Below are 25,599 nucleotides of genomic sequence, written 5' to 3'. Positions count from 1 at the left end.
ATGCCCCCACACAGTGTAATGCCCCCATTATGCCCCTTATGCAGGATGTATGATGCCCCCACAGTGTAATGCCCCCATTATGCCCCTTATGCAGGATGTATGATGCCCCCACAGTGTAATGCCCCCATTATGCCCCTTATGTAGTATGCCCCCACACAGTGTATGCTCCCATTATGCCCCTTATACAGGATGTATGATGCCCCCCACACAGTGTAATGCCCCCATTATGCCCCTTATGCAGTATGTATGATGCCCCCACACAGTGTAGTGACCCCATTATGCCCCTTATGCAGGATGTATGATGCCCCCACACAGTGTAATGCCCCCATTATGCCCCTTATACAGGATGTATGATGCCCCCTACACAGTGTAATGCCCCCATTATGCCCCTTATGTAGTATGTAGTATGCCCCCACACAGTGTAATGCCCCCATTATGCCCCTTATACAGGATGTATGATGCCCCCCCACAGTGTAATGCCCCCATTATGCCCCTTATGCAGTATGTATGATGCCCTCACACAGTGTAATGCCCCCATTATGCCCTTTATGCAGGATGTATGATGCCCCACACAGTGTAATGCCCCCATCATGCCCCTTATGCAGTATGTAAGATGTATGATGCCCCCACACAGTGTAATGCCCCTATTATGCCCCTTATACATTATACATAGAGTGTGCAAAGCAGTCATCAAAGCAAAAGGTGGCTACTTTGAAGAACCTAGAATATAAAACATATTTTCAGTTGTTTCACACTTTTTTGTTAAGTATATAATTCCACATGTGTTAATTCATAGTTTTGATGCCTTCAGTGTGAATGTACAATTTTCATAGTCATGAAAATACAGAAAAATCTTTAAATGAGAAGGTGTGTCCAAACTTTTGGTCTGTACTGTATATACTGTAATACAATAGAAAAACAGAACTTATTTGGTACAGAAACCTTTGTTTGCAATTATATAGGTCAGATTTTTCCTGTAGCTGTTGACCAGGTTTGCACACACTGCAGCAGGGATTTTGGCCCACGCCTCCATACAGATCTTCTCCAGATCTTTCAGGTTTCGGGGCTGTTGCTGGGCAACATTGAGTTTCAGCATCCTCCAAAGATTTTCTATTGGGTTCAGGTATGGAGACTGACTATGCCACTCCAGAACCTTGACATGCTTCTTACAGAGCCACTCCTTTGTTGTCCTGGCTGTGTGTTTTGGGTCATTGTCATGCTGGAAGACCCAGCTATGACCCATCTTCAATGCTCTTACTGAAGGAAGGAGGTTGTTGGCTAAAATCTCTCGATATATCATCCCATCCATCCTTCCTTCAATACGGTGCAGTCATCCTGTACCCTTTGCAGAAAAACACCCTCAAAGTATGATGTTTCCCCCACCATGCTTCATGATTGGGATGCTGTTCTTGGGGTTGTATTCATCCTTCTTCTTTCAAACACGGCGAGTGAAGTTGATAACAAAAAATTCTATTTTTGTCTCCTCAAACCACATGACCTTCTGTCATGCCTCCTCTGAATCATCCAAGTGGTCATTGGTGAACTTTAAACGGGCCTGGACCAGAGGGAACTTTACATGCCCTGCAGGATTTTAATGACAGCATAGTGTGTTACTAACAGTAATGTTTGAGACTGTGGTCCCAATTCTCATTAAGTCATTGACCGGGTCCTTCCGTGTAGTTCTGAGCTGATTACTGACTTTTCTCAAAATCATCCTTACTCCACAAGGCGAGATCTTGTATGGAGCCCCAGACCGAGGAAGATTGTCAATCATCTTGTGTTTGGTCCATTTTCTAATATTTCTGCGAACAGTTGTTTCCTTTTCACACAGCTGATTGCCTATTGTCCTGTAGCCCATCCCAGCCTTGTGCAGGTCTACAATTTTGTCCCTGGTGTCCTTAAACAGCTCTTTGGTATTTGCCATGGTGGAGAGGTTGGAATGTGATTGATTGAGTGTGTGGATAGGTGTCTTTTATACAGGTAACAAGTTCAAACAGGTGCAGTTAATACAGATAATGAGTGCAGAGTAGAAGGGCTTCTTAAAGAAAAATTAACAGGTCTGTGGGGGCCAGAATTCTTGCTAATTGGTAGGTGATCAAATACTTATTTCATGCAATAAAATGCAATTTAGTTTTTTTAAAAAATCATACAATATGATTTTTCTTGTTTTCATTTTTAGATTCTGTCTCTCATAGTTGAATTGTACCTACGATGAAAATCACAGACCTCTCCATTCTTTGTAGGTGTGAAAACTTGCAAAATCGTCAGTGTATCAAATAGTTATTTTCCCCACTGTATATACCATGTGTCGTATCTGGTCCTATTTAATGTATCAGTGTATTTTCTTTATATATAAATACACTGCTCAAAAAAATAAAGGGAACACTTAAAGAACAGAATATAACTCCAAGTAAATCAAACTTCTGTGAAATCAAACTGTCCACTTAGGAAGCAACACCGATTGACAATCAATTTCACATGCTGTTGTGCAAATGGAATAGACAATAGATGGAAATTATTGCCAATTATCAAGACACCCTCAATAAAGGAGTGGTTCTGCAGGTGGGGACCACAGACCACATCTCAGTACCAATGCTTTTTGGCTGATGTTTTGGTCACTTTTGAATGTTGGTTGTGCTTTCACACTCGTGGTAGCATGAGATGGACTCTACAACCCACAGAAGTTGCTCAGGTGGTGCAGCTTATCCAGGATGGCACCTCAATGCGAGCTGTGGCAAGAAGGTTTGCTGTGTCTGTCAGAGTAGTGTCCAGTGGCTGGAGGCGCTACCAGGAGACGTGGAGGGGGCCGTAGGAGGGCAACAACCCAGCAGCAGGACCGCTACCTCCGCCTTTGTGCAAGGAGGAACAGGAGTAGCATTGCCAGAGCCCTGCAAAATGACCTCCAGCAGGCCACAAATGTGCATGTGTCTGCACAAACTGTTAGAAACCGACTCCATGAGGGTAGTATGAGGGCCCGACGTCCACAGATGGGGGTTGTGCTCACAGCCCAACACCGTGCAGGACACTTGGCTTTTGCCACAGAACACCAGGATTGGCAAAGTCGCCACTGGCGCCCTGTGCTCTTCACAGATGAAAGCAGGTTCACACTGAGCACATGTGACAGACGTGACAGAGTCTGGAGACGCCGTGAAGAGCGATCTGCTGCCTGCAACATCCTTCAGCAAGACCGTTTTGGCAGTGGGTCAGTAATGGTGTGGGGTGGCATTTCTTTGGAGGGCCATACAGCCCTCCATGTGCTCGCCAGAGGTAGCCTGACTGCCATTAGGTACCGAGATGAGATCCTCAGACTCCTTGTGAGACCATATGCTGGTGCGGTTGGCCCTGGGTTCCTTCTTATGCTGGACAATGCCAGACCTCATGTGGCTGGAGTGTGTCAGCAGTTCCTGCAAGATGAAGGCATTGAAGCTATGGACTGGCCTGCCCATTCCCCAGACCTGAATCCGATTGAGCACATCTGGGACATCATGTCTTGCTCCATCTACCAACGTCACATTGCACCACAGACTGTCCAGGACTTGGCGGATGCTTTAGTCCAGGTCTGGGAGGAGATCCAACAGGAGACCATCCGCAACCTCATCAGGAGCATGCCCAGGTGTTGTAGGGAGGTCATACAGACATGTGGAGGCCACACACAATACTGAGCCTCATTTTGACTTGTTTTAAGGACATTACATCAAAGTTGGATCAGCCTGTAATGTGTTTTTCCACTTTAATTTTGGGGGTGACTCCAAATCCAGGCCTCCATTGGTTAATAAATTTGATTTCCATTGATTTTTTGTGTTATTTTGTTGTCAGCACATTCAACTTTGTACAGAACAAAGTATTCAATGAGAATATTTCATTCATTCAGATCTAGGATGTGTTATTTGAGTGTTCCCTTTATTTTTTTGAGCAGTGTATAAACGTAACTCAAAGCAAGCCGGGGCAAAATCTCCTCAATTCCATAGATGTCAAACCAGAGCCATCAATCATAGACCACATATCTTGTCAAATTTAGAGATAGCATCTCTTTTTAGGTATATGCCTTTTTACAAATTTACTAGGCAGTTAACTTTATCAATAAATTCTGATATCATAGGCTCCTGGTCTGCTATCCATTTTTTGGCTATCTATTTTCTTGCCATATAGAACATACGTGCCGCCGCAGTTTTCAACATATCCCAGTATACATACTAATGGTGAAAGCTCTGCATCAATTGAATAAACCTTGTTAATCATTGCTACAACACTCTTCCAAAAGGACACCAGGTTAGGACAGTTCCACTTCATATGAAGCATATGTGCTATGTTAGTTTTACATCTAGGACAGTGGGGACTGGAACGTAATCCTATGTTAAATAAAAATTGAGGTGTCCTGTATACTTGGTGTATCACATATATATGGGACAGTCTATGGGATTCACTTAAAGACAGTTGTGGAACTCTTTCCAGTATATCTGACCAGCGATTTTCCCCTACAGATCCCATTACACTCTCACATTTCTCTTTTGATTGCATCAGTTTGTCAATATAATGTCTAGGAGAGTGTTATAAAGTAACTAGATGGTGACCCGATTCTAATGCATCGGGTATTCTAGAATATGTATGCGGCCGACCGGGCGCAATCAGCAATGCGGTGTTAAAATTTGGCACCTATGTCGCAGATTGGTCACGGCCGGCGGTCGCGACCAATCAACAGAGCGGGGTTTAAATTTGGCGCCAATAATGCTGATTGGTTGCGGCCGGCGGTCGCGACCAATCAGCAGAGCGTTGTTTAAATTTGGCACCAAAATTGCTGATTGGTCGGGGCTGGCAGCCGCGACCAATCAGCAGAGCGTTGGTTAAATTTTGCGCCAATGTGGCTGATTGGTCGCGGCTGGAGTCCGCGACCAATCAGTACAGCAGTGTTTAAATGTGGCGCCAAAATCGCTGATTGGTCGCGGGCAGCGTCCGCGACCAATCAGCAGAGCGCTGTTTAAATTTGGCGCCAATCTCGCTGATTGGTCGCGGCTGGAGACCGCAACCAATCAGCATAGCATTGTTTAAATTTGGCGCCAATCTCGCTGATTGGTCGCGGCTGGCGTCCGCGACCAATCAGCAGAGCGGAGTTTACATTGGGCGCCAAAATCGCTGATTGGTCGCGCCCGGCGGTCGCGACCAATCAGCAGAGCGGGGTTTAAATTTGGCGCCAATGCTGCTCATTGGTCGCGGCCGGCGACCGCGACCAATCAGCAGAGCGGTGTTTCAAATTGGCACCAAAATCGCTGATTGGTCTCGGCCCGCCACCGCAACCAATCAGCAGAGCGTTGTTTAAATTTGCCGCCCATCTCGCTGATTGGTCACGGCCGGCCACCGCGACCAATCAGCACAGCGGCGTTTAAATTTGCCACCCATCTCGCTGATTGGTCACGGCCGGCCACCGCGACCAATCAGCAGAGCGGCGTTTAAATTTGCCGCCCATCTCGCTGATTGGTCGCGGCCGGCCACCGCGACCAATCAGCGTCGTATTAGTGTGGGGCCGGGAGCGGCGCTGCTTGTGCGGCTCCGTATTAGCGAGGACCGGAGAGCGGCGCTGCGTGTGAGGCTCCTTCTGCTGCGAGAAGCCAGGAGATGAGCGGCTGCTCGCAGCAGAAGCATCCCGACCGGCGGCGCCGCTTCCCGGTCCTCCGTTCACACTTGCTGTCGGGAGATCAGCGGGCCAAGCCGCTGATCTCCCGACGTTAGTCGCATGGAGGCCAGCGGCGCCGGTCGGGGTAGTTGTGCTGCTAGCGGCGCTCATCTCCCCGCTGCATCGCCGCTGACCTCCGTCCGCCAGATGAGCCGCTAACGGCCGCCATCTTTTTTCAGAAATCCCGCTGCGCTGATTGGCCGCTGCCGGACCAATGAGCGACGTGGGATTTCCTGGACAGACAGACAGACAGACAGACAGACGGGATAAGACGATTATATATATATATAGACTAGATGGTGGCCCGATTCTAACGCATCGGGTATTCTAGAATATGTATGCGGCCGACCGGGCGCAATTAGCAAAGCGGTGTTTAAATTTGGTGGCAATATCGGAGATTGGTCGCGGGCGGCGGCGGCGACCAATCAGCGAACCATGTTAGTGAGAACTGGAGAGCGTGTTTAAATTTGGCACCAAAATCGCTGATTAGTCGCGACCAATCAGCAGAGCGGTTTTTAAATTTGGTTCCAATACTGCTGATTGGTCGCGACCGCCGACCGCGACCAATCAGCAGAGCGATGAAGAGCGTTGTTTAAATTTGGCGCCAAAATCGCTGATTGGTCGCGGCCGCCGCCCCCGACCAATCAGCAAAGAGGTGTTTAAATTTGGTGACAATACTGCTGATTGGTCGCCGGCCACGACCAATCAGCAGAGCGTTGTTAAAATTTGGCGCCAAAATCGCTGATTGGTCGCGGCCGGAGGCCTCAACCAATCAGCAGAGCGGTGTTTAAATTTGGCGCCAATCTCACTGATCGTTCGCGGCTGGCGACAGCGACCAATCAGCAGAGCGTTGTTTAAATTTGGCACAAAAAACGAAGATTGGTCGCGGCCGGTGGTTGCGACCAATCAGCAGAGTGAGGTTTAAATTTGGCGCCAATACTGCTGACTGGTCACGGCCGACAACCGCGATCAATCAGCAGAGCGGTGTTTAACTTTAGCGCCAAGATCACTGATTGGTCGCGCTCTCCGCACGCGACCAATCAGCGAATCGTATTGGTGAGGAGCGGGGAGCGGAATCGTATTAGTGAGGACCGGGGAGCGCCGCTGCCTGTGCGGGAGCTTCCGCTGCGAGAACCCGGGACATGAGTGGGCGCTCGGAGCAGAAGTATCCCGACCCGCAGCGCCGCTCCCCGGTCCTCCCTTCACACCCTAGCCGCTGATGTCCCCACAGTATCCGCATGATGTTACAAAGGTCCGGACATTTGTGTTAAAAATCGCTGATTGGTCGCAGGCGCTGCCCGCGACCAATCACCGATTTGGGCGCCAAATTTAAATATCGGCCGCGACCAATCAACGATCTTGGCTCCACATTTAAACACCGCTGTGCTGATTGGTCGCGGCCGATATTTAAATTTGGCGCCCAAATCGGTGATTGGTCGCGGGCAGCGCCAGCGACCAATCAGCGATTTTTAACACAAATGTCCGGACCTTTGTAACACCATGCGGATACTGTGGGGACATCAGCGGCTAGGGTGTGAAGGGAGGACCGGGGAGCGGCGCTGCGGGTTGGGATAATTCTGCTCCGAGCGCCCGCTCATGTCCCGGGTTCTGGGAGCGGAAGTACCCGCACAGGCAGCGCCGCTGACATCCATGCGGCTAAGGCGTGAAGGGAAGACCGGGGAGCGGCGCTGACATCCAATTGGTCGCGGCCGGTATTTAAATGTGCCACTCAAATCGTTGATCTTGCGGCCAAAGTGAAACACTACTGTGCTGATTGGTCGCGGACGCTGCCCACGACCAATCACCGATTTGGGCGCCAAATTTAAATATCGGTCGCGACCAATCACCGATCTTGGCTCCACATTTAAACACCGCTGTGCTGATTGGTCGCGGCCGATATTTAAATGTGGCGCCCAAATCGGTGATTGGTCGCGGGCGGCGTCGCCGACCAATCAGCACAGCGGTGTTGAAGTTTTGCGCTAAGATCAGTGATTGGTCTGGTCCGAAGACCGTGACCAATCATCGAATCGTCTTGGTGAGGACCGGGGAGCGGCGCTGCCTGTGCGGCTACTTACGCTGCGAGAACCCGGGACATAGCGGGCGCTCGCAGCAGAAGTATCCCGACCCGCAGCACCGCTCCCCGGTCCTCCCTTCCGCATGGAGGTCAGCTGCTACCGGCCGGGAGATGAGCGCCTCGCGCCGCTCATCTCCCAGCTGCATCTCCGTCCCGCAGATGGGTCCGGCGGTCGGGTTCCTTCTGCTGTTGCCGGCCGGGAGATGAGTGCCTCGCGGCGCTCATCTCCCGGCTGCATCGCCGCTCAGCTCCGTCCCGCAGTTGAGCCGCTAACGGCCGCCATCTTTTTCCAGAAATCCCGCGGCGCTGATTGGCCGCTGCCGGACCAATGAGCGACGCGGGATTTCCTGGACAGACATACAGACACACAGACAGACACACGGGATAAGACGATTATATATATATATAGATGAGATCAGTCCACGAGAACTGTGTAGATTAGCTATTCTCTGTATTATTGAGTTTCGGAGTACCCCCCTTCCCCTTCCAGAACAATGCCTTCTGCCCGATATGCGTTCCTAAATTGTAAATATTTATAGAATTCAGAGTGAGGTAACCCATATTCGTTTTGCAGCTGATGATTGTTCCTGGGTAGAAATATGTGGAGGAAAAAGAGAGTGCTACCTAAGCTTAGTAAGTAGAGACTAAAAACTTTAAAAGAATAAAAAATCTTTTATGCTCACCTGAGCAAGTTGTGCTGATAGGCACAACTCTATTTGAGGAATTTGCCTGTTATTGAGGTTCTCAGACCACGGTTTTCAGCTCTTCCATAGACTGTGGTGGTATATTTGTCCTACCCGACAGACAGCTACAATGTGAACAAGTTGAGACAAATGAATTCTGGAGGCGCTTCCAAGGAAGAAAGAGTGACCAAAAAATTGTTGAGTCTTCCAAATATGGTGCAATCACAAGGAGGATATTCCACAAGGGATTAATACTCGTGGGTTTATTAAAAAATCATAAAACCATGAATACACATAAGGGACATGGATACACAAAAAAGGGGAGGGAGAAGGGGGTCTTAAAAAGGATTATACAATGCGTTTCCGCTCATAGAGCCTTGATACACACCTGATGAAGGCTCTATGAGCAGAAATGCATTGTGTGATCTTTTTTTTATCCATTGTGGAATATCCTCCATTTGATTGCACCATATTTGGAAGACTCAACAATTTTTTTGGTTACTCTTTCTTCCACGGGAGCGCCTCCAGAATCCATTTGTCTCATTTTGCAGCTGTGAGAATTCCTTAATCATATCACGTATCAGCACTTGATTAAGTCTGTTTAAACCCTTGGAGCTCCAGGAGCCAAATCCCACCAGGTATAGATTTGGAAGCCATGGAGTGTTCCATAATGAAGTAAATTGTGAAACACCTTCTATTCCTTGTAATTTTTCCACCGTCCCCCAAAGTTTGTAACATAACAGCATAGTCGGTATTTTGCCTCCAAGTGTCCCAAACGTATGCACCTCCAATACCTCATAGAGTTCATCTGACTGGAAATAATGCTGTAGCAATATACTCCGAGATCCCCCTCCCCCAGGGTCGTCCCATCCCCGAATATGTTGAAGCTGAGATGCCACATAATATACCCATGGGTTAGGAACCGCAAGCCATCCCATTGTTTTGTTTCTTTGCAATGTTTCCAGTTTAATTCTCGGAGCCTGTTTGCCCCATATTAATTTTCTAAACTCCTTCCTAAACTCCTGACTGACTTTAAAGAAAAATCTCAGATTTATCCATATTGGGGAGTTGTGTAGAACATACAGCAATTGTGGCATCCAGATCATTTTGACCAGATTAGGACGGCCCACAACCGACAACGGTAACTTAGACCAGGCGCCTAGTTTACCTCTAAATTTAATTAAGACTGGGTCAGGATTCAACATCTCATAATCATTTATTTTTGCCGATATATTGATGCCTAAATATTTAAACTCCGATACCACTTGTAAACCCAAATTAATGTAGTTGGAAGCATTCTCATCTATATTATCCAATGGAAGTATTACTGATTTGCTCCAGTTTATCTTCAGACCAGAGTATTTTCCAAATGTTTCTATCGTTTCTATTGCTGTAGGAAGGGACTCAGAAGTTATAGCCAACTATTCCTGGATGCTCCCTGATAACTGGTGCCAGAGGTTCAATGGCCAGTGCAAAGAGCAGAGGGGACAACGGGCACCCTTGTCGCGTACCTCTACTCAGTCCAAAGGTCGGGGAGAGGCGTCCATTTACCCGTATTTTAGCCATCGGCCTACCATACAGCAATTTAACCCATGAAATAAAACTTGGTCCTATACCAAACTTTTCCAACACAGGTGACTTGTGCGGTATCTCACCTTTCTCTTCCCTTTTATAACCCTCTTTACAGTATTTCCACTTAGTCGGCTTGACCGCTAGTATTTGCAGAACCAGACAAGAAATTATAGAAACAAAAACCCGACAAACACATTTAAACAAGTCAACATTAATCCATCCATGCAATCTGCATGAAGAAAGGCACCAGTCCGTCCTGTAGCCGTATATAAGGCAAACAATAAACCTAAAATGAACAGGGTTAAACACTTCCTGGGGGCCTGCAATATTCGGATATACAACCCCTGGCAAAAATTATGGAATCACCGGGCTCGGAGGATGTTCATTCAGTTGTTTAATGTTGTTAAAAAAAAAAGCAGATCACAGACATAGCACAAAACTAAAAAGTCATTTCAAATGGCAACTTTAGGGCTTTAAGAAACACTAAAAGAAATCAAGATTAAAAATGTGGTACTCAGTAAGGGTAATTTTTTGCAGACCAAGCAGAGGGAAAAAATTATGGAATCACCCTGTAAATTTTCATTACCAAAACTAACACCTGCATCAAATTAGATCTGCTCGTTAGTCTGCATCTAAAAAGAAGTGATCACACCTTGGAGAGCTGTTGCACCAAGTGGACTGACATGAATCCTGGCTCCAACATGAGAGATGTCAATTGAAACAAAGGAGAGGGCTATCAAACTCTTAAAAGAAGGTAAATCATCACGCAATGTTGCAAAAGATGTTGGTTGTTCACAGTCAGCTGGGTCTAAAATCTGGACCAAATACAAACAACATGGGAAGGTGGTTAAAGGCAAACATGCTGGTAGACTAAGGAAGACATCAAAGCATCAAGACTGGAAACTTAAAGCAATATGTCTCCAAAACAGGAAATGCACAACAAAACAAATGAGGAACGAATGGGAGGAAACTGGAGTCAGTCTGTGACCGAACTGTAAGAAACCGCCTAAAGGAAATGGGATTTACATGCAGAAAAGCTAAACATGAGACATCATTAACACCTAAACAGAAAAAAACAAGCAATCGTGGACTGTGGATGACTGGATGAAAGTCATATTCAGTGATGAATCGCAAATCTGCATTGGGCAAGGTGATGATGTTGGAACTTTTATTTGGTGCCGTTCCAATGAGATTTATAAAGATGACTGCATGAAGAGAGCATGCAAATTTCCGCAGTCATTGATGATATGGGGCTGCATGTAAGGTAAAGGCACTGGGGAGATGGCTGTCATTACATCTTCAATAAATGCCCAAGTTTACATTGATATTTTGGACAGTGTTCTTATTCCATCAATTGAAATGATATTTGAGGATGATGACATAATATTTTTCAAGATGATAATGCATCCTGCCATAGAGCAAAAACTGTGAAAACATTCCTTGAAAGAAGACACATAAGGTCAATGTCATGGCCTGCAAATAGTCCGGATCTCAATCCAATTGAAAATCTTTGGTGGAAGTTGAAGAAAATGGTCCATGACCAGGCTCCAACCTGCAAAGCTGATCTGGCAACAGCAATCAGAGAAAGTTGGAGGCAGATTGATGAAGAGTACTGTTTGTCACTCATTAAGTCCATGCCTCAGAGACTGCAAGCTGTTATTAAAGCCAGAGGTGGTGCAACAAAATACTAGTGATGTATTGGAGTGTTCTTTTGTGTGTTTGTTTTTCATGATTCCATAATTTTTTCCCTCTGCTTCGTCTGAAAAAAATTACCCTACTGACTACCACATTTTGAATTTTGATTTCTTTTAGTGTTTCTAAAGCCCTAAAGTTGCCATTTGAAAAGACTTTACTTTGGGACCATGTCTGTGATCTGCTTTTTATCAACAACATCAAACAACTGAATGAACATCCTCCGAGCCCGGTGATTCCATTATTTTTGCCAGGGGTTGTAGCTCAGGATAGTTGTGTCCACTGGGCCGTGGGCTAGGGAGTAAAGGATATGACCCCAATATTCAATCGGGAAACTCCGATGGTATACAGTGCCTACAAGTAGTATTCAACCCCCTGCAGATTTAGCTGGTTGACACATGCGGAATTAACTTGGCATTGTGACATTTGTACTGTAGATCAGCCTGGAAGTGGGAAATGCACTGCAGCAACTTTTTTTTAGTTTTTTTTTTAAAACGTTAAAAGTTAATTCAGAGTGTCATTTATTATTCAACCCCTCAAACCGCAAGAATTCTGTTTTGTCCCCCTAAAGTATTAAGAAGTAGTTCAGGCACCAAGAATAATGAGCTTCACATGTGTGGATTAAAGATCTCTTTTGCCAGCCTTTTCTGACTATTTAAGACCCTCCCCAAACTTGTGAACAGCACTCAGACATGGTCAACATGGGAAAGACAAAGGAGCATTCCAAGGCCATCAGAGACAAGATCGTGGAGGGTCACAAGGCTGGCAAGGGGTACAAAACCCTTTCCAAGGAGTTGGGCCTACCTGTCTCCACTGTTGGGAGCATCATCCGTAAGTGGAAGGCTTATGGTACTACTGTTAGCCTTCCACGGCCTGGTCAGCCTTTGAAAGTGTCCTCCCGTGCCGAGGCCAGGCTTGTCCGAAGAGTCAAGGCTAACCCAAGGACAACAAGGAAGGAGCTCCGGGAAGATCTCATGGCAGTGGGGACATTGGTTTCAGTCAATACCATAAGTAACATACTCCACCGCAATGGTCTCCGTTCCAGACGAGCCCGTAAGGTACCTTTACTTTCAAAGCGTCATGTCAAGGCTCGTCTACAGTTTGCTCATGATCACTTGGAGGACTCTGAGACAGACTGGTTCAAGGTTCTATGGTCTGATGAGACCAAGATCAAGATCTTTGGTGCCAACCACACACGTGACGTTTGGAGACTGGATGGCACTGCATACGACCCCAAGAATACCATCCCTACAGTCAAGCATGGGGGTGGCAGCATCATGCTGTGGGGCTGTTTCTCTGCCAAGGGGCCTGGCCATCTGGTCCGCATCCATGGGAAGATGGATAGCACGGCCTACCTGGAGATTTTGGCCAAGAACCTCCGCTCCTCCATCAAGGATCTTAAGATGGGTCGTAATTTCATCTTCCAACAAGACAACGACCCAAAGCACACAGCCAAGAAAACCAAGGCCTGGTTCAAGAGGGAAAAAGTCAAGGTGTTGGAGTGGCCTAGTCAGTCTCCTGACCTTAACCCAATTGAAAACTTGTGGAAGGAGCTCAAGAATAAAGTCCACATGAGACACCCAAAGAACCTAGATAACTTGGAGAAGATCTGCATGGAGGAGTGGGCCAAGATAACTCCACAGACCTGTGCTGGCCTGATCAGGTCTTATAAAAGACGATTATTAGCTGTAATTGCAAACAAGGGTTATTCCACAAAATATTAAACATAGGGGTTGTATAATAATTGACCCACACTTTTATGTTTAAAATTTAATAAAATTCAACTGAGCAACATAACTTTTTGGTTTGTAAGATTTATGCTTCTGTTCATAAAACCTACTCTCGTTTGCAGTTTGAAGGCTCTAACTTATTTGCATCTTATCAAACCAGCTAAATCTGCAGGGGGTTGAATATTACTTGTAGGCACTGTATATCTTTAATTATCCAGGTTCAAAGTTACTGATTTTGACGGATCCTCTGCTCATTCAGATCAGTCCAAAGGAGTGCGTCTTTCGGATGTTCAAAAAAGAAAGTGGCTCCCAGAGCCGCCACTCTAAGTTTCGCAGGGTAAATCATGGAGTATGAGGTTTGCAGACTTCGTTTTACATCAAGTAACTGCGCCCTACGTTTTGAAACTTCAATGGTGTAATCCGGAAAAAAAAAAAAATTCTTTGGCCATTAATAGAAATGTCCCCTTTATCACAGGGAGTCTTAAGGATGGCATCTCTGTCTTTGCAGTGCAGCAGCTTTATTAATACTGGACGTGAAGGGGTCCCTGGTGGCAGTGGCCGGGTTGGCACCCTTTCCACAGCAAAGAGGGCAGACAGGCAATCAGTTACAAACAAAAACGTAACCATGTCTCAAAGCACTTATTCGGATTATTGCTCTGTTATTTCAGGGACCCCAATCACTCTACTATTTCCCTGAGTCTGTTTTCCAAATCATTTGTTTTAGCTAATAGGGCCATGATTTGTTATTCATGTCTCTGGCTGTCCAGTATTTGAGGCTGCTTATGTGACGCCCGGGTGGAGGAGAGAGATGGTTAATAGCAATACGTCTGATTCGGTTGGACTAGGGGACGCCTCTCCTTCCCCTCCCCGCTCGCTAGCCCACCCTGAGAGTTGGGGTACTCAGAAGCCGGGCCACTGTGCAGGGTGGATGTAGTCGCGTCCTAGGCCCGGTCCGTGCCCAGGGTTGTCACATTAAAAAGTTAAGGGCTAGGAGGGACGGTGACAGTGTTTCGAGTGGTGTGAAAGACTACGCCACCTGTGGTTTTTGGTGATCCTCCACCAGCGCTGCGTTCAGTCCCCTGAGGCGGGATGTAGTGGCAGCAGCAGATGGTACTACTCCCCACAGGCGGAGCAGGGCCTCAGGGCAGAGGAAACAGGAGGATGGGAATTGTAGTGGGAGATGTGGTGTGGTGTCGTGCGGTGCCGTGTTACAATAAGAAACCGGAGGCCATAGGGGTAGTCTTCCAAGCTTTACTCACGGTAGAATGCACAGCTGCAAGGCTTCTCCCTGCTCCTCACGGCGCACTGCGGCCACCAGGACCAGGGGTCGACAACCTCCGAGTAGTTCAGGTGCTTTGGTCAGGACCCCGCACCAGAGTGTTCCTAGACTTTTCCCACTAGGTCCTCTCCTATCCGTGTGTGGTACTTGTACTAAGGCCGGGTCTCCCTCTGGACTATGCACAGAACAAGGGTATGCGTGGCTACTCCGCTCCTTCCGTTACCCGGTGGGATCCACTGAGCCTCCGGGCTTCTCCGACTAAGACTTAAAGTGACAGAGTCAGATATCGGGGGCCGGCACCCCTTTTGCAGCAGGAATCCCTCTGACTAGGCCAGAATAGTGAGGACAGGTGGCGTATACCGCTCCGCTGCATCCCCCTGGGATCCTTTTGCCTGCGGAGCTTGTCTCCTCTGCTCCCCTCCAGGCCTTCTTGGGTAGGGACCTTGACCGGGTAGAGACAACCGTTAACTCTGACCCGCTCCTCGTCTCAAGGCAAGAGTACGAGGATCGTGTCCCCATCGGCTGCAGGTTCACACAGAAAGCCACATTCAGTGATGAAGATCAGAGTCAAAGACCTTAAGCCCAAGATGGCTGTTTATTAAATATGAATTTTTGTTGTGTAACCTAAATGTGTGTCCTCCACCCTCACCCACTACCAGGTTCCCCCTATCTTTTGGTTCCCCCCATCTCCACTTATCCCGGGTGTGGCAGCACCCTGGTGCATATGAGCCCCCCCCCCTCGGCTGGGAGAGGTGTAGTGTTGGATGCAGAGGTGGGGTCCTGACAGTTACACCATCCTTACCTCGAAGGAGAGATACCACACCTCATTAAAGAGATGCAGTACCACTGTGGTGACCGAACCCTCAGGGGCGCCACGCTTATCCTCTAGATCACTGATTTTGCCCTCTGCTGCTGTAGTGCGTTCATTAACCCTTTGTATCACTTGCCTCATAAAAGAAAGCTCCTCTTTAATCTCTCCCATCTGACTGCTAAGTGAGGCTAAAGCAGATCCATACTGTGTTACAGCTATAAACACATCCTTTAACGTGGGCTCCTTAATGTGCTGATCTGTATTAGGCTATGTGCCCATGTTGCGGAACTGAAGCATATTTTTTACGCTTCTCCCTGGCGGGAAAATCGCATGCGGATTTTACATGCGGTTTTCCCGCCAGGTAGAAGCGTTTGTGAGGCGTCTTTGCAGCGTATTTGCATGCATTTCCGCATGCGGGTTATCAAGCACTTCTCCAAGTGATTTAAGCAGCACTTGGAAAAGTGCTTGACAACTTGTTCACACTATATAAATCCATGCAACTGGCATGGATTTATATAGTGTGACCAAGTAATAGTTAAAAAAAAAAAGAATCAGAATGGTAAAAAATAAAAAATAAAGTTTATACTCACCTTCTGATGCATTCTCTGCCCCGTCCGGAGTCTTGAGCTGCTCACGCTGTTGTATGCAGGACCTGCGGTGACGTCATTGAGTCATGTGATGGGTCACATGACTCATGACGTGGCAGGTCCTTCACACAGCAGCGCGACGGCGGGAAAACATCAGAAGATAAGTATAAACTTTATTTTATTCTTTTTTTTACAGGTTCTTTGGTACCCAGGTCTGGAGGAGAGTCTCCTCTCCTCCAGACTTGGGTACCATCCGCACATTGATTCCGCATGCGGAAACGCAAAATTAATGAACATGCTGCGGATTTTTGACCGCAGCATATACGCTGCGGAAAAATCCGCAGCATGGGCATTGACATTGCGGAATGCCATTGGGGACCATGGGGTGCGGATATACATGCGTTTTACAAGCGTTTACGCTGCGGAAATTCCGCAGCATATACGCTTGTAATACGCAACGTGGGCACGCAGCCTTATGGTGGGAAGCTGTGATTTCTGGCTGAGGTTGCGGGGCTCAGGGACTTTCAGAGTCATTATTAGCAGTGTTCTTGAATTCCTCTGAGAGCACAGAGAAATGATTAGACACCGCCATGATATGTACATTACAGACCAAAAGTTTGGACACACCTCATTTAAAAATTTTACTGTATTTTCATGACTTTGAAAATTGTACTTTCACACTGAAGGCATCAAAACTATGAATTAACACATGTGGAATTATATACTTAACAAAAAAGTGTGAAACAACTGAAAATATGTCTTATATTCTAGGTTCTTCAAAGTAGCCACCTTTTGTTTTGATGACTGCTTTGCACACTCTTGGCATTCTCTTGATGAGCTTCAAGAGGTAGTCACCGGAAATGGTCTTCCAACAATCTTGAAGAAGTTCCCAGAGATGCTTAGCACTTGTTGGCCCTTTTGCCTTCACTCTGCCAAACCATCTCGATGGGGTTCAGGTCTGGTGACTAGGTCATCTGGCGTAGCACCCATATATGTGCCTCATTGCCAGTTCAGGCTCCTGTGCTTGCAGCTTTAACGAAGCCAGCCTGCCTCAGTGCTGTGCCTGCAGCCACTGACTTCCTGTACTGGTGCCTGTTGCAGAGGAGTATGTGCCATCTTGGATGCCTCTATTCCCTCCTGCTGCTGCTCCCCGTCGTCTCGCTGCTGCTCCTCCGGCCATGATCGCGCCTCCTATGCACATCGGTCAGTGCTAGGACGTGTATAGAAGGGCTAATACCACTTCTTATGTAGTTAGGGGCCCAGTGGATCCTCCATTAGGATGCTTATCCCAGGAGCACTCCTAGCACACTTCCACTCACATGTCCGGCCAGGCCATGCACCCTACAGGGTGATGTCTTTATCTCAGCCAGGAGGCCTACTTTACCAGTACAGAACTTTGCCCAAGGGCAGCAGAAGGCCTGGAGACTTAATTATAGGGATAAAACTTTGCTAAGGTGAGCAGCAGGATGAGGCACATGGCTCAGGCCAGGAGGCCTACTTAAACACTACAGTACAGAACATTGCCTTGGGGGGTGTGACAAAGTCACTGGCAGAATACTGGAGGGGAGATATGTTTTACTGAGACTATTTGCTTCAGTGATGCGAATCATGGAAGTTTCTCCTGCACATTAGGTGCAGAGAGGGTTAATAGCCAGGTTTACAAGGGCATGCTTTACAGGTGGATGGCTTGGAGGGACGCCATCCACCCTATCTCCACTTCAGGGCGTGGTTTGGGCTATAAAGAGCCAGCCTATTGACTCAGGAGATGGTCATATCTGGAGGCCAGCTCCAAAGAGAGGAGCTTGTGTTTGTTTGTGCTAACCTGAAGCGTGTGGTTTTTGCTAATCCTGAGTGGCCGTTGCTAGGACTTTGCTGGACACTTTCTTATTTTGTTTTGCCATTAGGCCAGATGAGCTGTGTTTATTTTCATGAACTCTACATTGGTTTATGCTGCTTCATAAACCAACTGAAAATTTAAAGAGACAGTATTCCTTTTCTACCTCCATGTGCAGCCGAGTGAGCAGATCTACCACTGGTGGTGTTAGAAGTGCGGGCAGCATTCCCAGCAAACACGTGTGACTGCTACAAGCGAGTGAGTGTCCTGGGTGAAGGCGGAAGTGAGCCAGGAGGCGGAGTCAGACAGCATGGAGGACCTGCTTCAGCGCCCTGTGAAGGCCCAACAGCAGCAACAGATGGCCCAACAGCAACAACTGGAACATCAGGAGATGAGTAAGCTACTGATGCAACAGATCTTACAACAGCAACAGCTACAAGATCATACGGACAGCAGCAGCAGCAACAAGACCAGTTCCGACAACAGCAGCATCAGCAAGACCAGTACCGACAGCAGCATCAGATTGAGTTGCTCACAGAGGCGGTTTGTGGGAGGCCGGCAGCCCCTCCCCCAAGTCCAGGTGATGACTTGTACGTCCGGAAAGCAGTAAGACGAGCCATGCAAAAGATGACCCCAGGTGATGATGTGGAGGCATTTTTGACAGGTAGCAGAGCAAGAGAGGCTGCCGCCGAAGCACTGGGCGGAGGTGCTAGCTCCCTATCTAACTGGCGAGTCGCAAAAGGCTTATTATGACCTGGCATTACAGGATGCACAGGAGTATGCTAAATTTAAAAACGGAAATTTTGGCACGTGTTGGAGTGACTGTCAGTTTGAGCCCAAAGGGTCCACCACTGGGCGTATTGTGGTGACAAACCCCCTCGCTCCCAGATGTTTGACTTACTAAATCTTGAAAAAAAGTGGTTGCAGCCGGACTCCTCAACTCTACCCCAGATGGTCGAATGAGTTGTTTTAGACAGATTTATACACTGGCTTCCATGGCCGGTGCACACCTGGTTTGTCCAGGGGGACCCCCAAAATGCAGACGACCTAGTTGGACTAGTAGAAAGGTACCAGGTGGTCGAGAGGTCCCTAAGGAAGTCGGGTGTGGTCGCATCCCCATACTGGAGTACCCAGAAAGAGCCCGAATTCTCAAAAGAGGGGTAGTAGAGCCACAACTGGGGGGAGTTCGAGATCCTAAGGGGTCGATGAGGGATTGCCAAAAGTCGCTGGTAAAAACTTCACCTGTTAGAGATGATACGGTCCCGGACACATAGCTGCCCGTTGTCTTATGTCCTCCGAGCAGATGGATTGCAGCCTGCGCAGGCACTGTTCATATTATGCCTAGCCAGCTTGCAGTGTGGACTGATGGCTCGGTGAGGGGCCATAGGCATGTCCCGTAACAATCAATGGGATACTGGTAACGGGACTCTTGGACTCAGGGAGTTTGGTGACTCTGATAATGGCCACACTCCCCGACAGGTTGATACCCGGGAAAAACGTGGGTGTCCGCTGTATTCACGGGGATGCTAAAGACTGCAAGTTGCCAGAGTGACTATTAAACTAACTGCGGCGCTGAGTCCCATTAGGTGGAAGTAGTTAAGGACCTGCTACACCCAGTGATAATAGGGCGGGACTTTAGCCTGTTCTGGGAATTATGACAGAAAGCAGGTGTACCACGTGACTCAGGAAGCAGCCGATCCCACTATGTTGAATTCCCAATGCAGACTGAGACAGTCCCACATTGAAAAATGCATTTGATAATGTGTCTGTGGTAAATGGGGTTGCTCAAGAGCCGGGGGCTGAAACCAGGTTCCCATATTTCACACTAAATGAGGAACTACTTTATCGGGTCACTAAACCAAAAGGGGAAGTGGTAGAGCAGTTGCTGGTGCTGTGTCCCTATAGACGTAGAGTGTTAGACCTGGCCCATTCTTATATTTTATGTGGACATCTGGAAGTAGAGAAAACCCAACAGTGGGTCTTGCAGAGGTTCTACTGGTCTGGATGTCACAGGGAAAGTTAATTACTGCCAGTCCTGCCCCACCTGTCAGCTAACTGCTCCCGTGTCCCACTTCCGAAGCCCTCTAGTGCCATTTCCTATTATAGAGGTCCCATTTGACTGGATTGCAATGGACCTTGTCGGGCCCCTGGTCAAGTATGCCAGGGGGCACCAATACATCATGGTAGTGTTGGACTATGCAACTCGGTATGCAGAGGCGGTACCATTGAGAAACTCCTCTGCTGCGAGTATCGCCAGAGAGCTTGTGCATATTTTCTCCCGGACGGGCTTTCCAAAGGAGATCTTGACGGACCAGGGAACCCCGTTTATGTCAAAAGTGATGAGGGAGTTGTGTACGGCTCTCCAAATTACACAGCTCAGAACCTCCATGTACCATCTGCAGGCGGACAGCCTCGTGGAAAGATTTAACAAGACCCTGAAGTCCATGTTGAAGAAGGTGATGGAAAAGGATGGCAGAGACTGGAATTGTCTTACTCCCCTACCCGCTGTTCTCAGTTAGCGAAGTTCCCCAGGCGTCTACAGGATTCTCCCCCTTCAAGCTGCTATATGGTCGGCTCCTCACGGACTTCTGGATATTGCAAAGGAAACTTGGGGAGCCAAGGTGACTCCCCACAGGAGCGTCATCGAGCATGTGGCCCAAATGCAGGACCGGATAGAGAAGGTGATGCCAATTGTGAGGGAGAGCCTCCTTCAATCCCAAGAGGTTCAAGCTCGGGTCTACAACTGGGCGGCGAGGCTGAGACAGTTTAGCTTGGGTGTTGGTGTTAATACCCACTGTGGAAAGTAAATTCCTGGCCAGGTGGCAAGGGCCATACGAGGATGTCGAAAAGTTGAGCAATGTCAACTACAAGGTACACCAACCAGGAAGAAGAAAGCCATACCAGGTATATTACATTATCCTGCTCGAACCCTGGCAGGACAGGGAACTGGTGGAACCTATGTGCTTGGAGAACCATCTTGAAGCCAAGGCCAAGGATGTCGCAGTAGCAGAGATCCTGTCACTGGCCCAGAAGCAACACTGCAGAGAGTTGCTTCAGCGAAACGGAGACCTGTTTTCGGAGTTGCCAGTGTGCATGCCGGTTGTGGAACATGATATCCAGACGGAACCGCATGTACAGGTGAACCAGAGGCCGTATCTAATCCACGAGGCCCGCCGCAAGGTAATCTCCAAGGAGGTGCGGAGAATGTTGAACCTGGGTGTCGAGGAGTCAAAGAGCAGCTGGTCCAGCCCCATTGTGCTTGTGCCAAAGCCGGACGGAGAGTGGCGGTTCTGTAATGATTACAGAAGGCTAAATGAAGTGTCTGAATTTGACATGTACCCGATGCCCCGGGTAGACAAACTTATTGAAAGGCTAGGGCCAGCCAGGTACATCACCACCCTGGACCTAACAAAAGGGTTCTGGCAAATCCTCCTGTCTCCAAGTTTGAAGGAGAAGACTTCCTTCTCTACACCAGACAGGTGTTTTCAGTACACCCAGATGCAAGGAGCCCCGGCTACCTTCCAGAGGACCATGGATCGGATCCTAGCCTCGCACAGGAAGTACGCCGCCGCTTATCTAGACTACATTGTGATCTTCAGTCCAGATTGGGAAGTCACCTACAGAAAGTCCAGGCGGTTCTGAATGCGCTGAGGAAGGCCGGCTTTACCATTAACCTGTAGAAGTGTGCTATGGTGAAAGAAGAGGTGAAGTACTTGGGCGATATTGTCGGAAGGGGCGAAATAAAGCCGCAAGTAAAGAAGGTGGAAGCAATCCAGAATGGACCACAACTGGCCTCCAAAAAACAGGTTTGACCCTTTCTAGAACTGGTGGAGTACGATCGGCGGTTTATCCCAAATTTCTCCATCATAGCCGCACCACTGACCGACCTATTGAAAGATACAAAGATGGAAATGGCCAATTGGTCTTTTGAGGCAGAGATGGCTTTCCAGGAATTGAAGCTTGCCCTGTGTAAGCAGCCGGTTTTGATTGCCCCTGATTTCAATAAGGAGTTCATAGTCCAGACGGATGCCTCAGAAGTTGGGGTAGGAGCCGTGTTGTCTCAAGAAATAGAACACAGGATGTTCCTCCCCTTTTATCTAAGCAGAAAACTCTCGACTTGTGAGAAAAACTATGCTATTGTGGAAAAGGAGTGCGTGTCCATAAAGTGGGCAGTTGACACTCTGAGACACTACCTGTTAGGTCAGACGTTTAGGTTAGTTTCAGACCATGCACCCCTGAGATGGATGGGGAAGAATGCCCGGGTGACTAGGTGGTTTTTAGCACTCCAGGACTTTAGTTTCTCGGTTGAACATAGGCCCGGGAAGCTACATAGGAATGCTGATGCCCTGTCCAGACTTCCATGTTTAGTAAGTGAAGGTGACAAAACCCCTGGCTTGGGGCAGAGCGGGGGGAGATATGTGACAAAGTCACTCGCAGAATACTGGAGGGGAGATATGTTTCACTGAGACTATTGGCTACAGTGATGTGAAATATGGAAGTTTCTCCTGCTCATTAGGTGCAGAGAGGGTAAATAGCCAGGTTTACAAGGGCATGTTTTTCATGTGGATGGCTAAGTGCTGGGCGGGACGCCATCCACCTTATTTCCACTCCAGGGCATGGTTTGGGCTATAAAGAGCCAGCCTATCGACTCAAGAGGTGGTCAGTATCTGAAGGCCAGAGAGAGGAGTTTGGGTTTGTTTCTGCTAACCTCAACCGTGTGGTTTTTGCTAATCCTGAGTGGCCGGTCCAAGTACTTTGCTGGACACTATCTTATTTTGTTTTGCCGTTATGCCAGATGAGCTGTGTTTACTTTCATGAACTCTACATTTGGTTTATGCTGCTTAATTAACCAACTTAAAATTTAAAGAGACAGTATTTCTTTTCTACCTCCATGTGCAGCCAAGTGAGCAGATCTACCACAGTGGTCATTCATAAAGTGTTGTGCCTACTATCTGATGTATATAATTCTCATCAAGTTCTTGTTAAGTAAAGAAAAGATTATTTTTGGAATTTAGTCTCCCTCATTCATCTTCATACCATCTGGTCCAGGGCTGCCAAGTAATACAGTAGCATTCGATCTGCAGAGTTGGGAGATATGATATATATAATACTTTTTTTTTTCCCCTTTTCAGCTGTTTGAGGAACCTGTGATTTCTATCTATGCCATTGTGTATAGGATAATAGAGTATAATAAAGTTGTTATGGACATGATTTACCTAACATTGTGCAGGGAGTCTGTTTTCCCTATAGTGACGGATATTTCTTGTTGCTAAAACTGATATTATTGTTCACGTTAAACCTTTCTTTAAACTTTTTGAAACAACTTTCATTAGTGCAATCCTACAACATACCGGGGTCTGATTGCTCAGGTGATGCACTGTACTACTGTAGTGCCGTGTATCATCACTGCCTGTCAGTGTAATACTAACAACCCCATACAGCCAGACTCTGTCAAACCTTCTTAGATGCCATGTTTGCACTTAACAGCAGCAAGTGGGTAAACTGCCAGGGTTTTTGTTGCAACTGCACCTTTGCCATCCCTGCGGTGTACATCTATGTTCTGGTGCTGAAAAGAGTTAATTTTCTGTTATTTAAAAAATAATAAAATGTCTTCTGCTTTTTGCATGTTTTTTTTCTTTTTACAAGAATTGTTTGTCAAATTTTCTTTTGAAACATTTCAATTTCTGCTTTTTTTCTGGTGTTTTGTCTTGTAATATAGGAAAGCCTAAGGCCAGAACTAAACTCAATAAAACACTCTACATGGAGACTTTGGTATCAAATAATTTCTGTCCACGGTGTTTGTGCAAACATAAAAGCTTTTATAAAAGCCTCAAACATCTGTGTGTAAATCAGACATGAGATCTTACGTGATAGAAGATTACAGTCCGGGAAAGACGGGAAACATTCATATAGACAGCCGGTGGTGATGTAGTTAGTGACGGACTGTGGCCAAATATGTTTCTAGTGCTGTAGTAGAAGATGAAGATGTCATCCTCATCATGAAGTAGTTATTTCTTATGTCACGTGTAATGAATATCTCCTGCAGTATTACTAATGTTGATTCCAGTATCTGTAAATTAGACAAGAATTAGCAATAAGTGAGATGAGTCTGAGAAATGTGTTCAGCTACAGACTCAGAGGAAGAAACTGCTTGTTGTCTGTGGCCTAAAATGTATATGTTTTATTAGTAGGTGTAAAGAAGGAAACTAAATACTGTAAAATAATAAATCTCCTTATATGTTTCCCCTTATTGTCTCCAGTAATTGTATTATTACACAGGATTTTTATGATGTTACATAGGCTCATCTTCTTCTCATTCAGGTCTCTACAATATCGGATGCTCTAAGTGGACATCTACTATAGAAGAGAATTTTTCTGAATTACCCATCAAAGATGGAAATGGACAGAGACAAGATGGCGGAGAGGATATTACACCTCACCCTAGAGATCCTCTTCCGTCTTACTGGAGAGGTGAGAGATTCTGATGACGTCACATTACATCATTCTTATCTATGGGAATAACAGATGAACAGAACTGGAGAGGTGAGGACTCTGGAAATGTCTCGAGGGAGATTTATTAATGTGTCTCTCCATAACCAGGATTACACAGTAGTGAAGAAGACCTCTAGTGAGCACTGTCAGGACCCTGTGTCTGAGGGATGGGGAAGACCCCTGAGCCCAATCATGGGGCCTCCATCTCACCTCCTGATACATGAGGACATCAATGACCAGAAGATGCTAGAACTCACCTATAAGATGATTGAGCTGCTGACTTCAGAGGTGACACTGCTGGGAATGCTGGAACATTATACAGTAACGCTATGAAGGGATCGGGGGCATGACTGTATCATTGTGTGTGTCAGGTTCCTATAAGATGTCAGGATGTCGCTGTCTATTTCTCCATGGAGGAGTGGGAGTATTTAGAAGGACACAAAGATCTGTACAAGGACGTCATGATGGAGGTTCCCGAGCCCATAACATCACCAGGTAATAGACAGGACTAAATACACACGGCCTATAATTATCTGTATGTAAAGAATGAGTTCAGTCCCTCTATATGTTTCCTCCAGATCTATCCAGCAAGAGGACAACACCAGAGAGATGTCCCTGTCCGCTTCTTCCACAGGACTGTAAACAAGAAGACCCCAATGTTCCTCAGGATCATCAGGTAGATGGGGAGAAGGTGTCATGAGATCTCCCCTATGATGTGTAGATGGCTGTGAAGGTTTTGTGCTCCGTCTTGTTTTATCCACCAGGATTATATGTTTTACTAGATGGTGGCCCGATTCTAGCGCATCGGGTATTCTAGCATATGTCTCCCGACCCTCCTTTATAATGCCCCATGCAGGAAGTCACATCCCCAGTATATAATACCCCATGCAGGAAGTCACATCCCCCGTATATAATGCCCCATGCAGGATGTCACCTCTCCCCCATATAATGCCCCATGTAGGATGTGACCTCTCCCCCCATATAATGTCCCATGCAGGATGTGACCTCTCCCCCCATATAATGTCCCATGCAGGATGTCACCTCTCCCCCCATATAATGTCCCATGCAGGATGTCACCTCTCCCCCCATATAATGCCCCATGCAGGATGTCACCTCTCCCCCATATAATGCCCCATGCAGGATGTGACCTCTCTCCCCATATAATGCCCATGCAGGA

General features: G+C 47.1%; 1 protein-coding gene across 1 annotated transcript; it reads left to right on the top strand.

The window, feature by feature from the left end:
• The first annotated feature begins 2,177 nt into the window (after positions 1-2,177).
• LOC141212817 (gastrula zinc finger protein XlCGF66.1-like) lies at positions 2,178-25,137 on the top strand. The gene is made up of 5 exons (XM_073665124.1): positions 2,178-2,239; positions 24,252-24,401; positions 24,531-24,710; positions 24,794-24,917; positions 25,001-25,137. The coding sequence occupies exons 2-5, from the start codon at positions 24,324-24,326 to the stop codon at positions 25,120-25,122; spliced, it is 504 nt and encodes a 167-aa protein (XP_073521225.1). The 5' UTR covers positions 2,178-2,239; positions 24,252-24,323; the 3' UTR covers positions 25,123-25,137.
• Positions 25,138-25,599: the final 462 nt, after the last annotated feature.

The sequence above is a fragment of the Phyllobates terribilis genome, unplaced genomic scaffold (assembly GCF_046119375.1).
Source record: "Phyllobates terribilis strain yellow unplaced genomic scaffold, ASM4611937v1 Scaffold_186__1_contigs__length_3700242, whole genome shotgun sequence".
NCBI classification, from domain to species: Eukaryota; Metazoa; Chordata; class Amphibia; order Anura; family Dendrobatidae; genus Phyllobates; species Phyllobates terribilis.
Note: the sequence above shows the minus strand (reverse complement) of the source record. Positions and strands in the feature narration are given on the sequence as shown.